Here is a 27,957-nt window from a genome sequence, read left to right as displayed (position 1 = left end):
AGTTCATAATTATCAGCAGGATCATCTTTTTCCTGACAGCAGTAATTAACATTATGTCTGTAAGACACTTCTCACCCACTATTATAAATCTCTTCCGGCAGGATTTCTCTGCACATAGTTGGCGTTTGTCCCTGTGGGCTCTGCCAGCTATACTTACTTTACAACACAAACTTTCATCATTGCCCACTTTTGATGGTGTCACGGAAGGACATCAGAGTGCAGGGTGCTGATACCTGAACTGATTAAATGTGTTAAATCCTGCCAATTTGCTAGGCACAGCAGTGATGGAAAGCTGCTGTGTTATTGTAGCGTGCTAAGCTACAATGTAACGATTTTAAGTTAATAAAGTCAAGCTGTTCTTAGACAAAAAGCAATACACTGCAAAACAAAAAGTTGTTTAACTACACTGAGGCTACTTAAGGGGGCAATAACTTTTAAAACACATAACAAACCAATACGAAACCAGATAAACCAGCACTTTAATCAGTGATTTGTATTAATAAATTCATTTAAACAAACTGATTCCCTACATTTTTATGACTCTACAAAACCAAAGCCTTTTGAGCAGATCTAATATTTATTACAAGACTAAATCGCATATATACACCTCAGAGTATCTAACACCTCTGTTTGTCTAAAACACAAATCACACGACATGCTCTACATATTTTCTATAGCAGACTGAAGGTCTTTGGTAACCTGTGTGAACTTCCCACCAGCACAGACAATGCAGCTGTGCAGAAGGACCCCTGAAGCCTCCGGAGATCTGCTCTAAATCACAGTCACTTCACAGACAAGCCTGACTCTCTTCCAGAACTGTATTCTCACACTCACTTTCACAGAAGTGCCATAAGGGAACACTGATCCTACAGTGTAAGAAAAGGGATTTAAGTGCTCCATCAGCCCTGCTGTGACCTTAGAGTGGTTATGTTCTACTGATGCACCTGGAGGCTGTTCTATACGAAACCAGTGGAAGTGCTGAAGATCAAAATGAGTAAAGCAGAATGAACTGACTGAAAAAGTCCAGAGGACGCAATAATGAAAGTGAGAAGCCCTTTGGGAGGACAACATATATTCTGATAAAAGGGTTGGAGGTGCATCATAGCATATTGAATCTCACAGAAAAGAGCAGTGAAAAGGATAGTGGATGAAATACAAAGTCCTGCTGCACTGTAATGTACTAAAAAGGTGGCTTTTACAATGAATGTAACATGTAATTAAGTAACTTTTCAAAAAGAACTTTCTGAAATTGTTGAATGATTATGTTATTTTTGTTTTCCTCGTGCACAAAATGTATTCTCCTAGGTTCATAAAATTAAGGTTGAACCACTGATGTCACATGGACTATTATAATAATGTTCTTACTACCTTTCTTGGTTTTAAACAAGGTAGCTGCATTGCTGTCTATGCAGGTTCAGAAAGCTCTCGGATTTCATCAAAGACATCTTAATTTGTGTTCCAAAGATGAATGAAGGTCTTACAGCTTTGGAACAACATGAGGGTGAGTAATTAACACCATAAGTTTCATTTTTGGGTGAACTAACCCTTTAACCATAATATTAGCTCATTTCTTTTTTTTTTATTTTTTAAGATTTACTTTTGGCATTTTTAGCATTTATTGTGACAGGACAGATCAGTATGGACAGGAAGCAAAGTGGGAGAGAGATAGGGGGCGGGATGGGGAAAGGTCCTCGAATTGGGATTCAAACACGGGACAACCATAGTGCAAAGGCGCTATAGGTCGGCGCGATAGCCTCATTCTTAATTATCTCTGTCACTCCAAAAAAAGGGAGTTCTGCTTATATTCAAGAGAAACTGAGGACATTGTTAAGAGGAATGCAAACTATAAACCTTTTGCCAAAATAGTTTTAAATTAAAAATAGCTTATTTGTGTGAATCACGTAGATCTGATAAGTTGCTACTTAATAGTACATCAGTACAAAAAAGTTGCAGTCCGTAACTTTTGGCGTTCTAGTGGTTAATAAACAGAACTGCATGTGTTTGTCGGAAGAACATCGTAGCCGGAGTTACTTCTCTCTGTTTATGTCTATGATGAATAATGCAGGAACTGTGTTAATCTGCAGCAGTTCCTACCAGAACCAGTCTAAAATATTCTGAATATAAAAACTTATTATAAGTGTACCACAGTGATTCAGGATAAGCCAAAAACACGGTTTGGAAAATGGATTCATGATGTACTCATATAATACTCATATATACTCTTATATAAATTGTGTAAATTATGAACACAAAAAAAGTTACGGACTGCAGTTTTAAATGTTATAACAGTGATTTTGTAATGTCTAAATATAAATCCAAAAGCAAAACACGTGAAAAGGTCTACCGTTTATCGAGTGACTTTTATAATGTTCCAATTTTCATGTTCATGTTTATGTTCCAAAAAATACTATAAATAAGAATATATGGGGGTTTAAAACTGATCTTGCATAGCCCTCAGCAAATGCAGAGTTGTTGCCCCTGAGTGTGGTCACACAAGCAATAACATAGGAAGGAAAACAGCCTCATGACAGTGATGGAACACAGTCTGTTAAAATTCATCACACAAGCCAACTGACATTCACCAAGTGCTATAAAAACGAGATAGAGCTATAGTTCAAAGCTCAGATAACCTGTATGCTCACCATGCTGGCAGTTGGATCCATTGAACCCTGGGGTGCAGTCACACAGTTGATGCAAGTGTCCTGTACACACACCCCCATTAAAGCAGACTCCGTAAGTGCAGAGAGCTGAAGCAGAAAAGAAATTTAGAAGCAGATTTCACTGAGCTGTGATAATAACAAATCACTTATAATATTCTATTTGTTATGGCAATTCAGCTGCTAAATCAACAGTAAATGAGAGAACCAGATGAAGAAATAGAAACAAAATAGAATTACGTCCAAGTAGTTTTAGTTTGATTTATGAATGTTATAGTAAGTAATTTTTTTAAATAACAGAAATTAATGAATGAATAAACAAACAAAACAATAAAGTAAATACATTTTCTGTGAGGAAGAGCATAAATCACTTGTTGTTTCCAGCAAGTGGACTTCTTTAGGACTACAACTGTTGACTTTTGAACTTCTAACAGAGGATGATCTTAGCAGGAACAATTCTCTCTCATAATCTAATTGGGATTCAATTGAATATTTCATAATTAATATATATGGAGGATCCAAAAAGCCAGTGATTTACCCTGAGATGCTCCCGAACCCACTGCACCGAAAGCGACAGTAAATGTCCTCCACCTACAGCTGTCTTTTGATGATCACAAAGGTTCATTGTGTCCTAGCTCACTGCAAGAAGAGGTCACTAAGCCTTACAGATTCTTACAAAGCCATTGATGAAAAGCTAAGCCCTGCCTTTTTCTTGCTTTTAAGCATTAAAACATGTTTAGGCTGTCATGAACTGGCTGCATGTCATTTGTAAAATACAAAAACATGCTATGCCATGTCATGAAGAACAAACCACTTCAGAAAATAAAGCAGCAGTGACAGTAGTAAAAGACCTTAAAGAGCTTCAGCAATGTGGACTAACCATTCAAAACATCATATTTTGGATTATTCTCAACACAAAACTGACTGAACCCAGGGCTCAGGGATTTACTATACAATATTTAGAGAATATACAGTTCCAATGTGCCCAAACAACAATCCTGAACCAGTATAAAGAGTCTATTGAAATATTGCTGGTTTCTATACATGATTGACATTAGCAACAAAGCCAGAATCTAATCTCATTAATCATGTACATGCACATTTATTCATCCGGTAGACGCTTTTATTCAAAGCCATTCACTACACAATCCTTCAGTTCATGATGTTTATGAGTCATTAACCTCAGCCCTACAGGTCTACACCTCATCACTTACATTTCAGGGTCTATATTTTTGTTTTTCATGTCATTTGGATGTGTAATTAGAAATCAGCCCTGACAGTGGAAATACTTACGATAGAGACAGCCTGCCTCTGCATTGAGCTGGGACCATCCAGGACAGCATCTGTATGTAGTCTTGAAGTCTTGTCTGTAGACTTGTCTGTAGCCTATGAAGTAGACAGTCCTACAAAGTATAAAAATATGATTAGTAGAATTCAGAATTCAGTAGAATTTGAGACAAATAGCATGGAGTCTCACAACTGGCCAATCAGAATTAAGTATTTCAGAGAACTGTGTAGTAAAGGACTTCTAAAAAAAGAGCAGATTGCTCTAAACCCCAATTAGTTCTGCTTTTGTTCAGTGCAAAGGCAACATTTAGCAAACCCAGTGTCTGTTTTATGAGGGCTATTCAAAGATCTTCCATAATTGCCAAGGGGGTTGATGGCTCTGAGAGTCTTGAGCTTCCCTTTTGATTCCCGAAGCATCTGAGACCCTTAATAACCATCGTCTCTCAACAAACGGATCAGTTTCTAACTGCTGTCTTTCTCTAGCCCTCTGCCCATTCTCAAAAGCGACTAGAAGTTGGCTGGCACTGAAAGGTGTGCCAATGAGAAATGCCTGTCGGGGTAAAAAGGACTATTGATAGTGAACCAGGACAGAGGGACTCTTTACGACATGTAAAATCTAGTGCCAACTTATTTCATGTCAAAATATTTCATTTCGTTTTGTTGTAGCTGTATTCAGCGTACCAGTTTCAATGCAATTTTAAGTTAAATGAATATGTACCTCCTTTCATAGTCCATACACCAAGCATGACCTGTGCATCCTTGCCTCCAAACCTTCACCATACGAGTAAAAGCCTGTACACATGGCTGTTTCATGGCTGTTATGACTCTCTCTTGTTCTGAGCAGACATGTGGCCTGAACAAAGAATGAAAGAAATACTTTGAATTTCAAATACATGATGGAGCTCTTACATCAAAAAATCTGTTTTTAAGTCTTTTAGAACACAATAACTAGAAATTGATTTGTAATGAATATAGGAATAATAATATTTAACATAAATTAGATTTTAATAGTGACATACTGGGTATATTTGATCAAAACAAATACTGATTTGCGTAATAAAAGTACTAATTGAACATTTTGTGCATTTTACATACTATATTATATAGTATAATAGTGTACACTATATCAAAAGTACTTTATATTTATTAATACGTAATGAAAAAAATATTTATAAGGTTGAAATTTCTTTTTTAATCAATTTATATTCGTAACAAATGTTTTGTGCAAGCAAATAAACACATTTGTGCATGCAATTTTTATGGAGTCAATAAAATTTCGAAATTAAAATAATAAAAACATGACTAAAATGTAATTTATTTCCATGCTACTTACATAAAAGGCTGCAGAGCTCGATGACAGCACGATGAACGAATCTTTGTAAGCAGAAATAATAACATCACCGCGTGTATATCCATGTCACAGAGCCTCACAACACTTTTCCATACACTGTTCAGGCTGTTTCATCTGGAAGGCAGCAAACAGCTGAGAAGGAACCGCATGCCTGGTACTGTAGATCTGCTGAGTGTTTACTAATAGCATTTACAGTAACGTGTTGCATGGATGGGGCAGGCGTGAACCTACGAGTGGTATTATAGAGAAGGTTATCCATAAGTAGTATCCATAGTTAGCTGTTTTTTTTTCCATATCTCTAAACATAGTTTAATTTATTAGAACGGTTTTTAATAGCATTTTTTCTTCACTTGCATTGCACTGCAGACGTGTACATGCTAAAACATAATGCCAAAATCCATAAATGTAAACATAACGGAGTCGTTAGAGGTAAATATTTTTGGGTTATAATTGTTTTTGCAATGAGTTTAGCAGTAAAACAACAGCGTTTGAGCTGTTGCAAACATTACACCTGCGTAAAGGTACAAAATGGACTTTATATTTTGCTGCCACCTAATGGCGCAAACTGCACTACAGTAACATGGACGATTAAAAATAATAAAAATCCACAAGAAAAATCAGAACAAAATATTATTTAGATGGACATCTACTAAAACATCGAACATTTACAGACCAAAGCTTAACCTGATCCACAATACATTAATAAACCATAAATGGTCTACAGTCACATAAAATAGTGTATTATGATCGCGTCTGTGTTTACATTTTATATTTATGTTGTGAAATAAATAATAATTCCATAATGTATTTGCCTAAAAATTAAATTACAACAACGTTGGGACTCAATTAATGCAGGCTATCAGGTTTACAGTTTTGTTTATTTATTTTCGGGGGGCATTTTATAATATCGATTATATTTTATAACAACTTCTATAGTGTAATATTAGTTAATGTACTGTCTATATTGTACTTGACCCTGTAATAAACATTTTAAATACGGTCTATAGGCAGCTCACGCGAATGCCTGATGTTCATTTATAGAGCGGCAGCTCAAACTGATCATTTTAATTGTATTCAAAAATATATTTTTGTATATCAAAAACTAAACTAAATTCTAATCACTTACATAATAAATATAAGAATAACCAAATACATTTTTTTGTTTTATTAAAGGTTGGCTATTTGGGTCCTTAACCGCAGAGCATTGTGGGAGTTGTTCCTCTGCAGCAATGGCTTGGCTTGTAGTCAGATTAGCAATATCTGTGTCTTTATTATATACTGCATCGGCGGTATTTGAAGACCAAGTTGGAAAGTTTGATTGGTATGTAAACGGAATTTATAGCTGTGTTTTGGTTTGACGTATAATGCACTGTGGGATTTCTGCTACTGTAAAAACAGCCGGTACTTTGAGAAGGCTGCTGACTGATGTCAGCTACACCGGGCTGGTCAGTCATCATGTGTTAATGTCCTTCTAAACTACCTGCGATTTCTTTCAGGAGACAACAGTTTATCGGCAAGGTGCGTTTTGCCTTGTTTGACACGCAATCCCAAGCGTCTAAAAAGCTCCTGGTGGCAACTGACAAGAACGTGTTTGCTTCCCTAAATTCAAGGACTGGAGACCTGTGTAAGTCTTTCTGCTCATCTGACAATCTTTGCAGGTTAAATCTTATATGGGCTTTTATAAGATGCAGTCAGTATTTGTTTATAACGTTTATAACGTGACCATAATCTGATTTCAGTCCAGTGTTGTTTCAAAAACAGCTAGAAACCACCATTTAACAACCTTTGACCCTTACCTATATGTATATATATATATATATATATATTTTTTTTTTTTTTTTTTTTTTTTGGAGTGATGCATCATGCTTCTGGAATATTTATTATAGTATTTATTAATATATTTAAATATAGGTGTTGTTTTGAAGTGGACAACGTGCTACAAAAACATGTTAAAAGAGTTAACATCTTACCAGAAAAAAATACATTTTAATAATTTGTTCATTAAAGGGTTAACTATTTGAATTTAAAGATGTCTTTTTATTGCCGTACCTTTACATCATCTTAGTAGATGAGCTTTGCTGTGATATAGGCAAATCTCTTCATATGTCTAATGAGTAGCTGGCTGTTTATTAACAACATATTTAAAGGGACAGTCCATCAAAAAAAAAAAAAAAAAAAAAAAAAAAAAGGTCTATTCTATGACTGTTTTATGAGCTTTTGTGTTGTTACAAATCTGTATGACTTTGTTCCTTATGTGGAACACAGAAGAGCATATTTTGAAGAACGTTGGGACCTAAACAGTTGGTTTCCATTGACTTCCATTATATGGACAAAAATATACTGAAAGTCAGTTGAAGCTGCAACTGTTTGGTTACCGACATACTTCAAAATATCATCTTTTATGTTCTGCTGGAAAGAACAGGTCATACAGGTTTGGAACAACATTAGGGGGAATAAATGATGGCAGTATTTTCCTTTCTGGGTGAACTGTCTCTTTAAGGGTTATTCTATTATGTACATTTATAGTAACAAACTATCTTTAACACCAGAAAAAAGTATTATTGTTATTTAAGCACAATAGTTGCTATCCTAATTTCTAATTCCTATCTGGGAGGGGTTTGCATTATGGATATTAGAATACATCTACTTCGTAATATAAACTTGTTAATTAAAAAGCAGTGAAAATTTTGTATCATTCATTCATGAAAGAGTGTCAGTGAGATGTTTTTGTTTCTTGTAGTCTGGCGTCATGTGGATAAGACCGGACCAGAAGGCCATATTGATACGCTGCTTATGTATGGACAGGGTAAGCATGCAGCAAAAAATGTGTTGTGGTTTTGGGGGGAAAAAAAGGTTCTAAATCTGTTTTTGTTGTCTCTTAGATGCTGTTGTTGTTGTCGGGAATGGCCGTCTGCTTCGCTCCTGGGAGACCACAGTCGGTGGCTTGAAGTGGGAGACAGTACTTGATACAGGAAGGTTGTATGTTGTGTATATTTTAACGTGACAGTATTAGGATTACCTGAAGCATTAAACTGACAGTGTCCACTTCTGGCCACAGCTTTCAGGCCGCTGCCTTAGTTGGAGTTCAAGACCATGTGAAGTATGTTGCTGTACTGAAGAAATCGTCAATCTCTCTCCATGACCTTTCAAGTGGCAGCCAGATATGGGTGGAAAACCTACCTGACAGGTGATGAGAAAAAAGGCTATTCCACGAATTCCAAGTTATTTATTTTTTGTTGCAAATTCTTTTTTGCAGTTATTATTTATGTAATTAATTGATTTTCACTGCTGTAAATAATTATTGTGAATTCATCTTTTTGCATTTTACAGTGACACTGTTCAATATCAGACTATTTATTCTGGTGGGAACGGACTGGTGTTTGTTTTGGGAGTTGTGCCGAACTCCCATATTGTTATTGTTGAATACAAAATTGAAGATGGAGAAATCATGAACAAGGTATGGAGTTTACTTTATTTTAAGATTTTTGTTTAAAGAAATGAATGTTTTTATTCAGCAGGATGCATTAAAATTGATGAGAAAATGACAAAGATATTTTTTATGTTACAAAAGATTATTTTGAGTGAATGCTGACCTTTTGAACTTTCTATTTCTATTTCTATTACAAAAGTAATAGTATTAAATGTTTCTTGAGCAAAAATGAGCAGAGTAATGACTGTAAATTCAGCTTTGCCAGCTCAGGAATAAGTTACATTTGAAAATACTTTATTTATTAAATTTCTAATTAATATATTAAATTTTAATAACATTTTGTTAACATCTTTTTGAACATAAGAGATATTTTAGAGTATAAAAAAAACTTAAAATCTTCTCTAATAATAATACGTAATAAAACAGTTTTCTTATTGCAAGACAAAGATGTCATTCCAAACCCGTAAGACCTTCATTCATTTTTGGAACACAAATTAACATTTTTGATTAAATCCGAGAGCATTCTGAACCTGCATAAACAGCAATGCAACTACCATGTTCAAAGCCCAGAAAGGTAGTAAGACATTGTTAAAATAGTCCATGTGACATCAGTGCTTCAACCGTAATTTTATGAGAATTCCTTTTTGTGCACACAGAAAACCAAAAGAAGAGAATAAATTGTTGAATGTTATTTTTGTTTTCTTTGTGCACAAAAAGCATTTTCGCAGCTTCATAAAATTACAGTTGAACCACTGATGTCACATGGCTATTTTAATGATGTCCTTACTGCCTTTCTGGGCCTTGAACGTGTCAGTTGCGTTGATGTCTATGGAGGGTGAGAAAACTTGAACGAAGGTCTCACAGGTTTTAAAACGACATGAGGGTGAGTAATTAATGACAGAATGCTCATTTTTGGGAGAATCATCCCTTATTTTCTTATTAAGAGAGTCAGGTTTCATAGATAATAAAACAGTCACATTTGTTTTTTCTCAGAAATCGGTTGAAGCTGCATGGATGTCAAGCCTGGAGACCAGCTGTACAATCATCAGCTCAGGGATCCTATTGTGTGCGGATCAGATCACACAGTCCCTCTACACTCTACCACTGCAGTCTGCAGAACAAACAGAAATGAGACAGATCCACCTCCAGGTGCAGATGCTGCTACGCTTGCATTTAACATTCAATGCTTTCTCAGTCTTCTGTAACTCTCTATAATATCATGGGTGGCTCCTCTTTTCAAAGACGCTAGATTTGGAAGTGGCGTCTGGGTTCCAGCCTGTTCTGACGTCCACTCAACCCAATCCAGCACAGCCTCCTCTCTCTGAGTTCTTTCTGCAGCTCAGTCCAGATCATCACATCCTGCTGCAGCTCAAAGACAACCTCATCGCTCCGCTCCGAGACTTCAATCCAGTAAGAACTAATAAGAGCGAAAGAATGAATTCCCATTCGTAAAATTTTGTTGATTACAAACCTATGTTACGCTTCACTCAAAGTCTAAAACCCAGTGTTTTTCATATTTTAGTCATATCTGGCTGCTTTTGCCACATCTGGAGAAAGGACAGTTGCTGCTGTGATGTCTCCAAAGAATGATACTGTGAGTCACCTTTCAATCACTTTTCAATTCAACAACTTCTTTTTAGGTATGTACTTGTACCTTAATCGTTGTTATTCTTACTCAAGGCTTGCAGCATCAACTTGTTCAGTGCTGACACAGGGCGGAGGCATCTTGACACCACCATTATCTACCACATGGACCCTAATGGAGGAAAGCCGAACAGAGTGAGCACTTAAGCTGAAGTATATAAGTTTAAACAATAATTGGCTGATCATTTCTGATGCAAGCTCATTTGGTTGGTCTGTTCCTTAGTTATATGTCCACGCCTTTCTGAAAAAAGATGATTCTGTGGGCTACAGAGTCATGGTGCAGACGGAAGACCTTACACTCACATTTCTACAGCAACCTGGTATGAACTACACTATGGAGGAATTGATTTTTAAAAAAAATAAAACTGTAAATAAGTAAATGCACTTAAGTATTATTTAATTCACAGTTGAAGGGAAATTCATAGTTCAATTTAGACTTGAATGGCTTAATAACTTCTTTTGGACTGTGGGGGGAAACAATATTTCAATGTCGTGAAATGATTGCACTCGGTGAGCCACGGCACTACCTGTTTCCTCTGGATATCGAGTGAACTCCGCGCTGAGAAACTCCTTCAGTGACTGAGGCATCATGACAAACATCGGCATGTTTACATCCTGCCAGGATGGCATCTAGCGTTTCTTGTCTCTGCCATTTGTGAGCTCTTTCAGTAGCTGTGGTCTACTAAAAGCCTCAAAGGCATCAGGGCTAAAGTGGAGAGAACAAGGACATGCGTCTTTAGGAATTTTTATTTGTCCACAAGCATCTTCCCAGTCTTTTCTCCTCTTATCACTAGGAAAGCAGTGAAGACTTACATCACTTCTCTTGTTGCCCTTTGACTGAAAATTACAACCAAAAGCCACACAATGTGGCATCATATCAGTATTTTGCAGAGTTCTGTTGCAGTAAAAATAGCAAAGGTAGTGCCAGTAGCTCACCGAGTGTGACCGTTTCACGTTGTCGAAATAATGGCACCCACCATAGTCCAAAATATGTACAAAACAATGTGGATTTTTTTGAATAACGTAAATCTAAGTTTAATCAAATGAAATAAAAAGCTTTAAATATGTAAATACAATGTCACCGATTTGAATGTGACTTATTTACATTTTTATTAATGAATAAATTTTTAACATTTATTTTTTCATTTTACTTTAAGTGGCTCTCCTGGATCTTTGTATTGCATCTGTTTAAAATATGAAGAAAAATTCAACTTAGCTCCATCCCAATCTAGAAAAAACTACAAAAGACAAGGTGTTGATTTTTGTGTCCGACTGTAGGCAGGGTAGTCTGGATGAGGGAGGAGGCCCTGGCTGATGTGGTCACCATGGAGATGGTTGATCTGCCATTCACTGGAACACAGGCAGAACTGGAGGGAGAGTTTGGAAAGAAAGCTGGTAAAGTGCAACATAAATGGAAACAATTGTTTATTATGTCCTTGTTTGTTTAATACATGTTGTTTATGGTTTATTTTTTTCCATTTTGTAATTTTGAAGCGATCCAGTTAAAGGAGAAGTCCGCTTCCAGAACAAAAATTGACAGATAATGTACTTACACTTTGTCATCCAAGATGTTCATGTCTTCCTTTCTTCAGCCATAAAGAAATTGTTTTTGAGGAAAATGTTTCTGGACTGCTATGGTGCCCCAATTTTGAACTTCCAAAATGCAGTTTAAATGCAGCTTCAAACGATCCCAAATGCGGTTGTAAACAATCCCAGCCGAGGAAGAAGGGTCTTATCTAGCTAAATGATCGATTATTTTCATAAAAATAATACAATTTATATACTTTTTAATGTCAAACGCTCGTCTTGTCTAACTCTGCCTGAACTCTGTTTTTTTCTGGTTCAACTTCAAAATCATCTTATATCGCTGTTTTACCTTTTTTGTTGAGGGTGTTTGATCTTCTTTGCATATTCACTTGCATAGACTGGGTCGGTACTTCTGCAGTGATGTAGGATGATGAAATCATTTTGAAATGATTTTTGAAGTTGAGTTGAGGGAGAAAATATGATTGGAGTTTTTCAACATACCCTAACTGTCTTGAGCCAGAATACACAGAGTTCAGGGAGAGCAAGACAAGACGAGCATTTGACATTAAAAAGTATTTAAATTGTTTTTTTGTTTTTTTTAATGAAAATAACAGATCATTTCTCTAGATAAGACTGTTCTTCCTTGGCTCGGATTGTTTACAACCACATTTGGGATCGTTTGAAGCCGCATTTAAACTGCATTTTAGAAGTTCAAAATTGGGGCACCATATCACACCATTATAAGGTCCTGAAATGTTTAACTCAAAAAACATTTCTTTATGGCTGAAGAACATCTTGGATGACAAGGGGGTGAGTACATTATCTGTAAATTTCTGTTCTGGAAGTGGATTTCTTTAAAAAGTCTTAGTTCTAAATATGAATAAACACATCTTAAGGTCAACATAAAATGTCATTTGAAGTTTGGATAGATATATTTAGGACCTGTAACGTTATAAAATAGATTAATTTTAATTTGTTGTTGACGTCTGAAAGTTATTGTTGAAAGTTTCTGTTTTTGAACAGTAAGATTTTTTTTTTTGTTTAAAAAGTCTCTTCTTATCACCAAGTCTGCAATTATTTAATCCAAAGTACAGCAAAAACAGTAAAATTGTGAAATTTTAACTTTTTAAAATAAATGTTTTCTATTTGAATATATTTTAAAATGTAATGTATTACTGATTTCAAAGCTCAATTTTTAGCATCATTACTGCAGTCACATGATCCTTCAGAAATCATTCAAATATTCTGACTTGCTGCTAAAAAACATTATTATTATTATTATTATTATTATTATTATGTTAAAAAGAGCAGAGTAGAAATTTTTTTTTTTCAGGTTTTTTTTGTTGAATAGAAAGTTCAGAAGAACAGCATTTAACTGAAAGAGAAATTTGTAACATGTCTTTATCATTACTTTTGATCTATTTAAAGCATCCTTGCTAAATAAAAGTAGTAATTTCTATAATTTCTTTGCCACCCCCCACCTCAACTTTCTTGAACAGCAGTTAAACACGTGAATGATTTCTGAAGGATCATGTGACACTGAAGACTGGAGTAATGATGCTGAAAATGTAGCTGTGATCACAGGAATGAATTAAAATGTAAAATATTCAAATAGAAAACAGAGAAAAAATATTTCATAGTTTGACAGTTTTTGCTGTACTTTGGATCAAATAAATTCAGGCTTGGTGAGCAGAAGAGACTTCTTTAAAGAAACATTAAAATATAATCTTACTGTTCAAAAACTTTTGACTGGTAGTATAAGTGTCATGTATGCCTGTACTGTGTTTGTGATGTATGACTAATGTCTGTTGTGACGTTGCTGCTTTTGCTTGCTAAGCAAAAAAAAAAAAAAAAAAAACCTGTCTCACACATCTGTCTTATTTTCCACGGCCTTCTTGCAATTTCTTTCTGTATTTATGTCCTTATGTGTTTTCTTTTGCCTATCTGCTGCACTCGGATCCAGCCATTCAAGGTAAAGTAGAGAGCTTCCTCTAATATTGCTTCTCTTCCTAATCACGTTTACTTTATGTAAAGTCTTGTCAGTGTCTCTAACTTTTAGACAGTGCGTTTGCTCAAAAATGTAACTAATGTTAAAGCTAAAGTGTCTTTTTTTTATTTCCCCCTTGGAGCTTTATTTACCTCTATCACTCATTGCTGTAATCTCTTGTTGCCTGCAGATGGGCTGTTACCCATGGTTCTCAAGCGCCTCTCTTCCCAGTTCATCCTGCTGCAGGCCTGGCTGGCCCATCTCTGGAAACTCTTTTATGATGCCCGGAAGCCCCGCAGCAGCGTGAAGAATGAGATTACCATAGACACACTGTCCAGGGATGAGTTCAACCTGCAGAAAATGATGGTGATGGTAACTGCCTCTGGGAAAGTAAGTTTAGAAAGCAACACAGCTGTTGATTTTGCTCTTTTAGCTGGCTTGTCGGTTAACAAATGGCTGTTGTTTTTCCCCACTCAGCTCTTTGGCATCGACAGTAAATCAGGAACCATTTTGTGGAAGCAGTATTTAGAAAACATCCAGCCCAACTCGGTTTTCAAACTCATTGTGCAGAGGACCACAGCTCACTTTCCTCATCCTCCACAGTGTACACTGCTTATAAAAGACAAGGTAAGCTTTTGAAGTTTCCCTTTGTTAGTCTAAATCTGCATTTGTTTGCTTATAGTTTGTTTACTTGTCTGTTTGCTCCTTCATTTGTTTACTGATTTGTGCATTTCTCTGTCTGTTTGTTTGTATTTATAGGACACAGGTCTTGGAAGCCTCTATGTCTTTAATCCCATCTTTGGCAAGAAGAGTCAAATTGGCGTCCCAGCGTTACCCAGGCCCATCCTTCAGACCCTGCTGCTGCCTGTCATTGACCAGGACTATGCCAAAGTCCTTTTACTTATTGATGACCAGTACAAGGTGGGTCTCCGTTCTTCTGACAAACCTTCTGTGTATCTTGGAGAACGTAAACCTATTTATTTTCTCATTCAGGTCACGGCATTTCCATCTACAAAGAACGTTCTACAGCAGCTTCAGGATACAGCATCATCCATATTCTTCTACCTAGTGGACTCCAGTCAAGGAAAACTGTCAGGTTTCCGTCTACGCAAGGTTAGCGTCCATTCATGTAAAGCAAATGCAAAACACTTTTGATGCTGGTGTTTATAATTGATTTTGTTCCTTTAGGATTTGTCTACAGAGCTAATCTGGGAGGTGGTCATTCCTGCTGAGGTGCAGAAGATAGTGGCTGTCAAAGGAAAGCGTGCAAATGAACACGTGCATTCCCAGGGGAGAGTCATGGGGGATCGTAGTGTGCTCTACAAGGTACTGCTGATTCGATGACCGCTCTTATTTGTCAAAAGTAATCACACCTTCACACATACTTTCTAATCACATATCCTGTCTGTTGTTTGTCTTGCCTGTTGTTGTTCTTTCTGCAGTATCTGAACCCTAATCTTTTGGCCGTGATAACGGAAAGCACAGACACCCATCAGGAGCGCAGCTTTGTTGGAATCTTCCTGATTGATGGTGTCACTGGTCGTATTGTGCATGAAGCCGTGCAGCGGAAAGCCAGAGGACCTGTTCACTTTGTACACTCTGAAAACTGGGTGGTGGTAAGTCCATAATCTATCCAGTATGATTAGTGTGATGGATATAAATGTTTCTGGTACAGAATTTAACACTAGTTTTTGTGTTTATTATTTACAGTATGTGTACTGGAACTCCAAGTTCCGTAGGAATGAGTTTTCTGTGTTGGAGCTCTTTGAGGGAGCCGAGCTCTATAACAGCACAGTGTTCAGCTCCCTAGACAGACCACATCCACCTCAGGTTCTGCAGCAGTCGTATATTTTTCCTGCTCCCATAAGCACTTTGGAAGCCACGCTTACGGAAAAGGGCATCACCAGCCGACACCTTCTCGGTTAGTATTGTGCATATCAAGCAGTTAGGAATGTTCAGATACTGACAATTGTTTTATTTTTTTAATAACTTAAAAATCAAGGTCTTAATAGGATAGTTCACCCAAAAATTAACATTTTGTCATTAATTACTCACCCTCATGTTACTCCAAATTTGTAAGCTCCTCGTTCATTCTCGAAATAAGATATTTTTGATGAAATCCGAAACCTTTCTGACCCTGAATAGACCGCAACGCAACACATTCAAGGCCCAGAAAGGTGACATCAGTGGTTCAACTGTAATTTTATGAAACTACAAGAATACTTTTTGTGTGCAAAGAAACTAAAATAATGACTTATTCAACAAATTTTCCTCTGATTGCACGGCGGAGGCTGACACAGAGGAGACTAAATTGTTAAATAAAGTCATTATTTTTGTTTTCTTTGACAAAACGTATTTTCATAGCTTTATAACATTACGGTTGAACCATTGATGTCAAATGGACTATTTTATCAATGTCCTTACTACCTTTCTAGGCCTTAAATGTGTAAGTTATGTTGCTGTCTATGCAGGGTCAGAAAGCTCTTGGATTTCATAAAAAATATAGTAATTTGTCTTCCGAAGATGAACGAAGGTCTTACAGGTTTAAAACGACATGAGGGCGACTAATTAATTACAGAATCTTCATTTTGGGTGAACTATCCCTTTAAAACAAATATCAGCATTCTTATATTATTTTGTGTTTTACGTTTACTTTATAGTCGGGCTGCCATCAGGCAACATTTTATCCTTACCAAAGATGTTTCTGGACCCACGGAGACCAGAGGTGGTCTCAGAACAGAGTCGGTAGGTTCTCAAATAATGTTTACTACGTTGAAATTTAGAAAAAAACACATAATTCAGTCTTTGTACAGTTTACTTGCTGAGTATCCAGACTGAACAATGATTCTCTCATTATTTAGGGAGGAAAACCTCATACCGTATGCTCCAGAGATGCCCATTCGTGAGGAGTGGTTTATAAACTACAATCAAACTGTGTCAAGAGTAAGGGGCATCTACACTGCCCCCTCTGGCCTGGAGTCTACCTGTTTGGTAAGGGCAATGGTTTAGTCCTTTTTTTTTTTAAATTCACAATATTAAAGGGATAGTTCACACAAAAATGAAAATTACCCCATGATTTAGTCATCCTCAAGCCATCCTAGGTGTATATGACTTTCTTCTTTCAGACTAATACAATCGGAGTTATATTAAATGTCCTGGCTCTTCCAAGCTTTATAATGGCAGTGAATGGGCGTTGAGATTTTGATGTCTAAAAAAAGTGCATCCATCCATCATAAAAAGTACTCCACATAACACAGGGGGGTTAATAAAGGCTTTCTGAATTGAATTTGTGCAAGAAAAATATTCATATTTAAAACTTTATAAACTGTAATCTCTAGCTTCTCCTAACTGTCGTACGCACATTCATTAGAGAGTGGCGTTCCAACAGATGACGCAGACGTAGGAGGAGAGAATATGCTTGTCTCGCGAGAACCATGTTATGTTTACAGCAAAAGACAACCTTGATAAGTCTGTTTGGCTTATATCAAAATCCTTCCAACATTTTTCTTTACAAATCCTCATTTTGTACCTTTAAATTATGACCTGTGTTTTGTTTGATCCCTCTTCCGTGTTTACATGTTCACTTCTCGCTGAAGCTTACGGTACGCCTACGTTCTACGTCATCCGCTGGAACGCCGCTCTCGTGAACACATGTACAACAGTTAGCGGAAGCTAGAAGTTACAGTTTATAAAGTTTTAAATATAAATGTATGCACTGAAGTTTCAACAGCCATTCAGTGCCATTATAAAGCTTGGAAGAGCCAGGATATTTTTTAGTATAGCTTCGCTTATATTCGTCTGAAAGAAAAAAAGTTATATACACCTACGATGACTTAAGGGTGAGTAAATCCTGGGGTAATTTTCATTTTTGGGTGAACTATCCCTTTAAATAACTTTTTGTTGGTAGGATTTGCCTTAAGTTAACTCTTAACATCCATACCATACTTATTACATGAATCAATTCCATTTAATTTCTTTATCCCATAGGTGGTTGCGTACGGTCTTGACATCTACCAGACCAGAGTGTTCCCCTCCAAGCAATTTGACGTCCTTAAGGATGACTATGACTATGTATTAATCAGCAGCGTACTCTTTGGCCTCTTCTTTGCCACCATGATCAGCAAACGTCTTGCAGAAGTGAAACTGCTCAATAGGGCATGGCGATAAGACTCATCCTAATGGCCCGTTGACTTCACTCTCGCCCTCACTGCAATGTGGTCGACACATTGATGACAGGAGACTAGCTGGTGACCATGTCAAAACTGCAAGATCATTTGATAAGTTTGGTGTATTTTTGCAACCAGCTGTCTTAGGGATCTTGTGGTGTTTTGAGTGTAAGTGCATAGACGGCCATGATAGTTTTTTCCCTTTTCAGAGAGAGAAGTAACGATGTAGATCTAATTTCCCCCCCCTCAGCATTGAACAATTCACTGTCTAATTTATTTATTGTGCCTTTCGGGGTAACATAACTCATGTGATTTAAAGTAGACTCGCCAGGTAAAACATAATACCTGTCTTGTTTATTTATTTAATTTTTTTTTTCCATTAAAGAATTCATCCAGTAAGTCTGAGCCTGCCTTTAAAAAAAAAAAATGGTGTTATTTTCAAAATTAATATCGAGGAAGGAGTATTGCAAAAGGACTGCCATTTGTATTTAAATTAATGAAAAGATTAAAATAATGTGATTGGGTTTTAAATTTGATATGATCTAATGAGCTGTTAAAGAGTATATTGCCTCATGTACAGGATTTGAATAGACACTAGTGCACATGAGAACTGTGAAATTCGAGAGTCAAGATGTTTGGGTTGTTTTCTCCTATACATTAATGATGAAAGGTTCTGCATAGGAGTTTGGATGGTCTTTTGTAGTTATTTTATGGTATGTCAAATGCACTGGATGGTTTGGAGCCATGTTCTTACTTGATATATTTATGAGCAAGATCCTAATATGCCATATCATACTTTGATTTTGACTTGTACACATTACAAATCCTTGTGATTTTACTATTGTGTAAAATGTTTCTACTCTTGATTTTCATGAATTATAGGCCTGTTTATATACATGATTTTGAAAGCATCCCCGCTGCTGCAAACGAATGATGTCAGGAAAAAAAAAGTTTAATAATATTTGTAACAAAAGAGTAGACATTCAATTAAGTTGGTAACAAAGCTAATGCTTTTTTAAACATGCATAAATTATTTGTTCTTTTCCCTCCTAATCAATAATAAAGAAAAACCCCTTCCTAATTGTTGATTCTTGAATCTTTTTGAAAAATTAAAGTAGAACTGCTGCAGTCTGGACAATACCAGTTGACATATTTTCTAACTGCTTCATTAAAGGGATAATTCATCCAAAACATATATATTCTATATCTTTTGCTTACCATTATTTTGTTGAAAATCTGTATGACTGACTAACTTATGCTGAACACAGAAAAAGATATTATGAAGAATTTTGGGAACCACACAATTTAGTTACCACTGACTTCAACTGTATGGACAAACAACCTTACATGTAGCATACAGCTTTTATGATTTTGGAAGATATTAGAGGAATAGTCACCTAAAAATACAAATCTTGTCATTGTTCACTGACAAATGTTGTTACAAACCTCAATGACTTTTTTTCTTCTTCAGCAAAACACAGAAGATGATGTTTTAAAGTATGTTGGGAACCAGACAGTTTTGGTTACCATTGACTTCAAATGTATGGACAAAGAATTTTGACATCTAAACAACAATTTGTATGATTTTGGATAAAAATTGAGGGAAAGTCACCCAAAAACGAAAATTCTGTCATTGTTTACTCACCCTCATGTTGTTACAAACCTCAATTACTTATTTTTTTTTCAGTAGAACACAGAAGATGATATTTTAAAGAATCTTGGGAACCAGACAGTTTTGGTTACCATTGACTTCAAATGTATGGACAAAGAATTTTGACATCTAGACAACAATTTGTATGATATTAGAGGGAAAGTCACCCAAAAATAAAAATTCTGTCATTGTTTACTCACCCTCATGTCATTACAAACCTCAATGACTTTTTTTTTTTCTTCAGCAGAACATAGAAGATGATATTTTAAAGAATCTTGGGAACCAGACAGTTTTGGTTACCATCGATTTTAAATGTATGGACAAAGAAGTTTGACATCTAGCTAACAATTCGTATGATTTGGGATGATATTAGAGGGAAAGTCATCCAAAAATAAAAATACTGGCATTGTTTACTCACCCTCATGTCGTTACAAACCTCAATTACTTTTTTTCCCCTTCAGAACACAGATGATGATGATATTTTAAAGAATGCTGGGAACCAGCCAGTTTTGGTTACCATTGACTTCAAATGTATGGACAAAGCATTTTGACAAGTAGCTAACAATTTGTAAGATTCTGGATAATATTAGAGGGAAACTCACCCAAAAACAAAAATTCTGTCATTGTTTACTCACCCCCATGTCGTTACAAACCTCAAACCTCAATTTTTTTTAAGGGATAACCACCCAAAAGTAAAAATTCTGTCATGTTTACTAAACCTCACGTTGTTGACAAGAGTCATTATACATGACAGAATTTTTATTTTTGGGTGAACTGTCCCTTTAAAACTCGCTTTCCTGAGCTGTTTGACCACTTCTGTAAAAAAAAACCAAAGATATAGTTTTTAAGCTTATGAGTAAAACCGTAAACCACAGTCCTAGTATTATGACAGAAGGTTTGTCAGTGCTCACATGACGACACCCAAGACTTTTCATGTTTATCTCTGACGACAGTTCCTGTTATTTGGCGTCTGATGATTAACCTCATTTCCGCTCTTGGATTCTAATAGAGGATCTCAAGATGGCGTCGAGTGGAGGAGATGGAGAACCTGAGTGGACCGCAGCCGTACGGCCACTTTTATCAGCGTCCTACACGGCTTTCGAAACGAAAGAGCTACCTCAGCTTATAGGATCCATCATAAACAGGTCAGACGAGGGCTTGTTTGTTCACTTGGCTCGTGCAGGGCTGAAATAAACTGTTGAGTGACTCTGCATTAGCTGTGATGCTATGGCAGCACGGAGGCTGTGTCTCAAAACCTAGTCAGCTGACTAGCTTGACAGCATTTCGGGGCATCATGAGAGGGTTTGAAGGTTTCCAAATGCGCTTATGATGTCCAAAAATGCTGTTTAGAAATACTTTCGGTGGGAAAAGATTATTTTGAGCTATCCAGACTCGCATATAATAACAAAATGTATCGTCCATGTATACAGCTTTATGGCTGTTGAGACACTGCCGGAGTGTTACTGTGCATTTACAGTAGCAGATACATCAGATTCTGCTTCATCATCAGGCCGGAGATCCACTCTTTTACGTTCATATAACCTCCCTGTTGATATTTTAACAATGCCGCTTACTTACAATGGACGTACATGATCTCACGACACCCGCCCCTGAATAAAATGATTTTATATTTGTGTCGGAAGTGAATTAAGTGAGACCGAATGAGCTTGTTAGCCTCCCTCGATTAACCCCAACCAACGCTAACTAGCCTGCTAGCCGCTGTTAGGAGCTATTTATAATACTCATACCCGTCTTTTGTAATTGTCATCCTTATAAATCTTCCTCTGTCAGTCAGCGGCAACCACATTAGTCCTAGTTACTCAAAGTTTTAATTGCAGTCGGTTGAATTTAATGCTTGTAGGGGGTGTGCCTGCTAACTAGCAAGCCATGACTTAGCAGCTGGTGCTAGTGTTGCTGATGCTTCGTTATTTGTGAGTTAGCGTCTTTTGGGCAAGTGAACAAACGTCGAAATTCTCTGTTTTGGTTTGTTGTAGGGTTAGTTGTCCATTTCAGAAGCGTGTTTGCCTGTGTGTAAATATGTGTAGTGTCATCAAAGTTTCGTTTTTACGGAAACGGTGCTTGGTCTTCCCAAACAAACACATTACGGCGTCTGTCATTCACTGCGGTGTTAGTCAACTATTTAGTTACGAGCCAAACAACTGTTTGAGCTTTAAAATAAACAGTAAACACAGTGAATTGAACCTGTGATATGAAAACTTTTAACAGTCGTCTTGTCAGTGCCCATGAGTGTAACTTCATCAGTCAAAAGTGAAAGTAACACGTTTGATAACAAATTATGCAGCTAACATATACTGGACTAAACCAGTTTATGTTAACAGAATAATAATGATTGAGTCTAAATTGTTTTCATTCTTTGTTACATATGTCTGTGTTCATCTGAATGGGCACAGATTCATTTTATGTGATCAGTATTTATAATGTTTGCTGATTGCTGGAGGCATTCTCTAAATGGGTGAGATAAAGCTGAAAGGAGTATTTTTCCTAAAGGAGTTTTCCTTGAATTATTAATAAATACTAGAATAGTAGATAAGGAGTACTAAACTAACACTGGTACAAACTGGATAATTATTACAAGAGATTTTAGCAATCATTTAACACCTTAAACAGCTTTTGTGATGTTTGATAAAGTGTTTGTGTGTTGTTACACTCAAATCCTAAAGCAATTTCAAATTTCCCAGTAAGTGTTCAGTCTGTCAGATAAGGTTATGTGTTTCGAATCTTGTGAGTTTATCTTACCAAGAAATTCCTTTTTGAGTGTTGGAATTTGTTTTTCATTTTTTATTGCTAATCATTTGTTACATGCTCACTGTAGAAGAGTTTCATGTTTATCTCTGCAATGTATATTGCTGGATGGAACGGTGGGAGTTCTTCAATTATTTTAGCTGCTGTTGGGAACTTCGGCGTGAATTAACCCTAACTGCCTCCTTAATTTATGGTTGGTTTTTTTTGTCTTGTTAGTGATAAATTTGGTTATTCCGACAGAAAACATTGTTTGTCTTCATCATTTTTCATTAGAATGTAATAACTTGCTTTGTCCGTAATGATTTAGTTTTTCCACCGACGTCAGAATGGTCAAGTCATGCAAACTACTGGATAATATTATTAACCAATAACCAAATAGCTCTGTAGGTATTGGTTTACCACACTTGCATTCAGATGCAGACTGGCTTTTCAACAAATCAATCAATTCATGATGGATAATCAAGTCCTGATTTAAATTTGATCATTAAATACCTGGTTTCACTTGGCATTACTGAAGTTAAATGAAACTGCAAACTGCATTTTACATTGATTTCAAATGTTTCTCTCATCTTTTTTTTTAGTGAATCTGAGATTCTTCACCATGACAAACAGTATGAGCCATTCTACTCCTCTTTTGTGGCACTATCTGCACATTACATCACCACAGTTTGTGGACAAAGTATGTCAGAGTTTATTTTCCTCTAAAACATTTTCTTAATATCTAGCTGAAATATGATATGTCTAGTTAAGGCATAAATAGGTTTAAAGGGATAGTTCACCCACAAGTGAAAATTATCACATGATCACCCTCAAACCGTCCTAGATGTATATGACTTTCTTATTTCGGACCAATGCAATCATAGCTATATTAAAAATGTCCTGACTTTTCCAAGATTTATAATGGCAGTGAATAGCTGTTGAGATTTTGAAGTAAAATAAAGTGCATCCATCTGTCATAAAAAGTACCTCCAGGTGTTTAATAAAGGCCTTCTGAAGCAAATCAATGAATTTGAGTAAGAAAAATATCCATATTTAAAACTTTATAAAGCGTAATCTCTAGCTTCCGATAACTGTTGTACGCGTGTAGGAGTAATTTTCATTATTGGATGAACTGTCCCTTAAACAGACTATAACAATGTTCTCATTTATCATTTCTATTTTGTGTTTTTAATATCAAATTTCTGTCCCATTTTAGTCCCCAGAAATCAGTTGCTGTCAGTAGCTGCAGCATGTAAAGTATTGATTGAATTCTCATTGCTCCGTCTGGAGAATCCTGATGAAGCATGTGCAGTCTCACAGGTCAGATATGCTTTTTTGATCAGATTATGATGTAATACATCATGTCTGTTTGATTAAAATAACACATTCTTATAGACTAACTTCCTTTCTTTTTCCGTTTCACAGAAGCACCTGATCCTCTTAATAAAAGGCCTTTGTACTGGCTGCAGTCGTTTGGATCGAACAGAGATCATCACCTTCACTGCGATGATGAAGTCAGCTAAACTACCCCAAACTGTTAAGACCCTTTCTGATGGTAAGAATAGTTTCAAATTATCACAGCCCTGCATTACCAGATAAATGAGCTGTCTAGTTTATGTGAAGATGACATGAAATGTCTGGCTTGGCATAATGACCTGTTTTTGTAAAAGTAATCTCTATGATTAAGATATTTTAGAACCAGGATGGGGATGTGCAGCAGCGTTTTGATACATTTGAATGTTGAGTGTGTGTCTTGTAATCTCAACACAGCTGTTCAGAAATAAACAGCTTGAGGTGATGAAGGTGAACTTTTATTTGTAGTTTTATTTTTTTCATGTTTGCCTTCTCTTTTGCGTTGTAGTTAAATGTCTAGTGTAGATCATGCTCAAATAATTCTTACAGCTCTAGTTGTGCTGATTTTGAGGGACGGGGAGCTGTATAAGGAGTTTTTTTTTTTTTTTTTTTTTTTTTTGACAGGGACAGATTTCATGTGTGCAGATGCCTAAAGTCTGTTGAATTCGTTGTTTTGCAGTGCTGATGCAGCGAAGGCAGTACACAGATGTGCCATAACTATATTTGTCCTCTTTACTGCTTGTTATCTGCTGTACACGAGAATTAATGAAGCATCATTTTCTTGTGTGCCTGTTTTGCTGCTCATTTGATTATTGTGGCTAATTATAGGCTCTCTTGTGAGTTTTACTCAGTTTAGATCAAGCCAGGAGGGAGCTGTTCTGTTTAGTAATTTAATTTTTTAATATTACGCATTAGTGAGGCATTCTTTTAGCATGTTAAGTTTAGTACAGTTAAATTTTAAAAAAGGAAACATGATTAAAAAATTAATGGGTTTAGTCAACCCCCTCACCTGTAATCTGGAATTGTCCTACAGCAAATGATATTAATTTGAGGGCTCTTCTCACCAAATATTTATGATTATATGCAGTTAGTTTGATTGATTAAACATGCATCATGAAATCTGTCTCCTTCATCGTGGCACAGTTTGGCAAGTAACTGGTGGCATGGTTTAGTTCAGACAAAGCATTGTGTTATCTGAGTGTATTAACCAGGCTGGCAGAAAGGATGCTTTGTTCTATTTTCTCTGTCAGAGATGATTTGAGATCGTCCAAAATGGTTAACTCAAAGATGAGATTCTGTCTGCTCATATTCCCCAACTGTCTTTGTCGCTCTTGTTTTCCAGTGGAGGACCAGAAGGAGCTTCCCTCCCCTGTTAACCCTGAACTCAGACAAAAAGAAGTCCAAATGAACTTTTTCAATCAGCTGACCTCAGTCTTTAACCCTGACATTACCGTGCTGGCCTCTCCATCCGCTCACATGCAGGTCAGTCTTTCGATTGAGTTCACTATGATATGACCACTCCTGGGTTTAATGCTGTTTTGTTATGAGCAAACAAAGATGTTTTTGGAACAAAACTATAATGTCATGTGTTTTACAGGGTGAGAATGAGTGTGATGACCAGACAACAACAGATCAGGCAACGCAGGCCAAAATGAAGAATGCCTTCATCTCTCAAAATGTGTCCAGTTTACAGGAATTAGGTGAGTTGCACTTGCACTGTATCAGTAGTTCCTAAATATTACATTTCAAATACCACCTGGTCAAATCCAGTAAATCACGTAATCACACAATATTTTCATTCAAGTACCGCAGTCACAATGTTTCCCCGTATTTTTTCAGCATTAAGCATATTTAAATCTCTTTAGTTGTAATTTTAAGGACAGCTAACGCCGTGTTTACAATGCTGTTTTAATTAATAGCAATATTTCTGTATTTAAAGGGATAGTTCACCCAGGAATGGAAATTACCATATGATCTACTAGGGTCCTGTGAAAACGTGGACGGAATTGTGGAATCCAGTCATAAAAACTGAATTTACTGTATTTACGCGAAATGTCACAGAATTTGTCTGGGTGAATTAATCAAAACTAGGTCATTAAATTTAAATCAAATCACAATGTGGACTAGTATCTCTAAATATTAAGCAAAAAGACATTATAAATGTTCTTTGGTTCGTTTACTACACACGGACTGAAGTGTGTGTGGCGCTCGCAGTGATTTCAGTGTCTGCCGTCTCGCCAGATGAGGACATAAATACATGAACAACATTTCCAGAACTGCTCTGAAGTTTCTTCATGAGCATTTTACGGTTTCTATTGGGAGAAACTATTGTCATGTCATATACACACAGAAATGTAAGGTATTCACAGCAACCCTTCAACGTAAGTTTAGTTTAACTTGAAGACATGTATTACTATTTACATACTACTACTACTACTACTGCTACTATTAAAATTGTTAAAACATTTTATTAAGGAATAATCACACAATATTTCTTTCATGTTTTAATTTTATTAGTAACCTTTTTTTGGCAGAAAAAAGGTTTGTTTAATTTTTCTTTGATTTAAAAGATAAATTAATATTTTATGTCTTCATTTGATAACTAGAAAAATTTAAATATTGTAAAAATATAGTAAAAATAAACCTTAATAAATTAAGTTGTTTTTATGCATTCAAATAATTAGACATGCTTAAACAGAATTTGGTAACAATAAAACAGAAGCTGAGAAAAAGAAAACATTTCATAGGGCCCTAAACATGTGATTTTGGTTCAACTTTTAATAAATTGATGTTAAATTGTAAAAGTTTCATCATTTTAATTACCTAGACTTGCTTTTTGATTAATTTTTTTAACCATTTAAAAAAAAGAGTCCAGAAAAATTAAAACGGAAAACAACGGAATTTGGAAAAAAAATAAAAGGAAATTATAGGGCCCTAATTTACTCACCCTCAAGCCATCCCAGATGTATGACTTTCTTCTTTTGGGTGAATACAATCAGAGTTATTAAAAAAATTCCTCGCTTTTACAAGCTTTATAATGGCAGTGAATGGCTGTTGAGATTTTAAGGCGAAATAGAGTGCGTCTATCCATCATAAAAAGTACTCTGCGCAGCTCCAGGGGGTTAATAAATGCCTTCTGAAGCAGATCAATGTGTTTTTGTAAGAAAAATATCTATATTTAAAACTTTATAAACCGTAAACCTGGAACGCCATTCTTTTGTGAAAGCGCGTACAGTTAGCAGAAACTAGAGTTTATGGTGGATATTTTTCTCACACAAATGCATCGATTCGCTTCAGAAGTCTTTTATTAACCCCCCAGAGCTGTGTGGAGTGCTTTTTTATGATGGATGGATGCACTTTATTGGAGTTCAAAAACATAACACCCATTCACTGCCATTTTAAAGCTTGGAAGAGCCAGGTCATTTATTAATACAACTCTGATTGTATTTGTCTGAAAGAAGAAAGTCATATACGCCTAGGATATCTTAAGGGTGAGTAAATCATGAGATAGTTTTAATTTTTAGGTGAACTATCCCTTTAAGTCCTTGTCTGGGTACTTTATCAGTGTTATAGTCAATGCTGAGTACAGAGCAATCAGTTTTGGCTAAATTTGTGGAGTCTTACATGAGAACATTATTGTCATAAAACATTACAGAAGCTATTAATATATTTCTAGTAGATCAGGAGTTAGAAATGGAACACTGTTGAAATTAAGTTGTTTATTTTGTTACACAATTTTAAGCCTTTGTTTTTATCTCCTTCATTACAGGGGGCTCAGAGAAGTTGCTGCGCGTGTGCCTCAACCTTCCCTACTTCTTACGGTATATCAACCGCTTCCAGGATGCGGTATCCGCCAACTCTTTCTTCATCATGCCGGCCACCGTGGCAGATGCCACCGCTGTCCGAAATGGGTAAACCAAAGACACCCTCAGCTCACTGCTGTTCATTAAAACTGTTGAGAGTGAATAATGCTAATTTTTCCCTCCTCTGTTTCAGTTTTCACTCCCTGGTGATTGATGTGACCATGGCCTTGGACACACTTTCCTTGCCTGTACTGGAGCCTTTGACCCCTGGGAGACTACTTGATGTGACTGTGTTAGCACTAAGCTGCCTCTATGCAGGTAGGTTGATTGAAAAATCTCCTTTTGTCGAGCTAAGATGT

At 36.2% G+C, this 27,957-nt stretch overlaps 3 protein-coding genes across 17 annotated transcripts in view; 2 read left to right on the top strand and 1 right to left on the bottom strand.

Moving 5' to 3' along the window:
* megf6a (multiple EGF-like-domains 6a) overlaps positions 1-5,429 on the bottom strand; it is an 80,683-nt gene extending 75,254 nt beyond the window's left edge. Inside the window, exons 1-4 of the mRNA XM_051096369.1 lie at positions 5,278-5,429; positions 4,663-4,797; positions 3,951-4,060; positions 2,643-2,747 (exon numbers count right to left, since the gene is read on the bottom strand). Of these exons, the coding sequence (XP_050952326.1) occupies positions 2,643-2,747; positions 3,951-4,060; positions 4,663-4,797; positions 5,278-5,360 (433 nt within the window). The 5' untranslated portion in view covers positions 5,361-5,429. The remainder of the gene's footprint in view (positions 1-2,642; positions 2,748-3,950; positions 4,061-4,662; positions 4,798-5,277) is intronic.
* Positions 5,428-19,186, top strand: emc1 (ER membrane protein complex subunit 1). Its single transcript, XM_051096371.1, has 23 exons — positions 5,428-5,449; positions 6,469-6,616; positions 6,792-6,919; positions 8,036-8,101; positions 8,178-8,271; positions 8,354-8,482; positions 8,626-8,752; positions 9,719-9,874; positions 9,968-10,135; positions 10,248-10,319; positions 10,406-10,504; positions 10,593-10,689; positions 11,648-11,764; positions 14,074-14,273; positions 14,361-14,510; positions 14,643-14,804; positions 14,877-14,996; positions 15,072-15,209; positions 15,326-15,499; positions 15,594-15,804; positions 16,544-16,628; positions 16,745-16,874; positions 17,871-19,186. The coding sequence occupies exons 1-23, from the start codon at positions 5,443-5,445 to the stop codon at positions 18,048-18,050; spliced, it is 2,958 nt and encodes a 985-aa protein (XP_050952328.1). The 5' UTR covers positions 5,428-5,442; the 3' UTR covers positions 18,051-19,186.
* Positions 19,187-20,708: 1,522 nt separating this feature from the next.
* ubr4 (ubiquitin protein ligase E3 component n-recognin 4) overlaps positions 20,709-27,957 on the top strand; it is a 62,875-nt gene continuing 55,626 nt past the window's right edge. For all 15 annotated transcript variants that reach the window (XM_051095785.1, XM_051095783.1, XM_051095784.1 and 12 more), the window contains exons 1-8: positions 20,709-20,845; positions 23,045-23,142; positions 23,659-23,762; positions 23,868-23,997; positions 25,138-25,277; positions 25,393-25,495; positions 27,565-27,706; positions 27,792-27,916. In XM_051095785.1, coding sequence (XP_050951742.1) covers positions 20,721-20,845; positions 23,045-23,142; positions 23,659-23,762; positions 23,868-23,997; positions 25,138-25,277; positions 25,393-25,495; positions 27,565-27,706; positions 27,792-27,916 — 967 coding nt within the window. In that variant the 5' untranslated portion in view covers positions 20,709-20,720. The remainder of the gene's footprint in view (positions 20,846-23,044; positions 23,143-23,658; positions 23,763-23,867; positions 23,998-25,137; positions 25,278-25,392; positions 25,496-27,564; positions 27,707-27,791; positions 27,917-27,957) is intronic.

The sequence above is a fragment of the Labeo rohita genome, chromosome 23 (assembly GCF_022985175.1).
Source record: "Labeo rohita strain BAU-BD-2019 chromosome 23, IGBB_LRoh.1.0, whole genome shotgun sequence".
Taxonomy (NCBI): domain Eukaryota; kingdom Metazoa; phylum Chordata; class Actinopteri; order Cypriniformes; family Cyprinidae; genus Labeo; species Labeo rohita.
Note: the sequence above shows the minus strand (reverse complement) of the source record. Positions and strands in the feature narration are given on the sequence as shown.

Bases quoted from the DNA above. Each gene is read 5' to 3' on its own strand.
- emc1 (XM_051096371.1), top strand. The intron at 10,690-11,647 runs GTATGAACTACA...GTCCGACTGTAG, and splicing joins CACATTTCTACAGCAACCTG to GCAGGGTAGTCTGGATGAGG. The intron at 16,875-17,870 runs GTAAGGGCAATG...TTTATCCCATAG, and splicing joins GCCTGGAGTCTACCTGTTTG to GTGGTTGCGTACGGTCTTGA.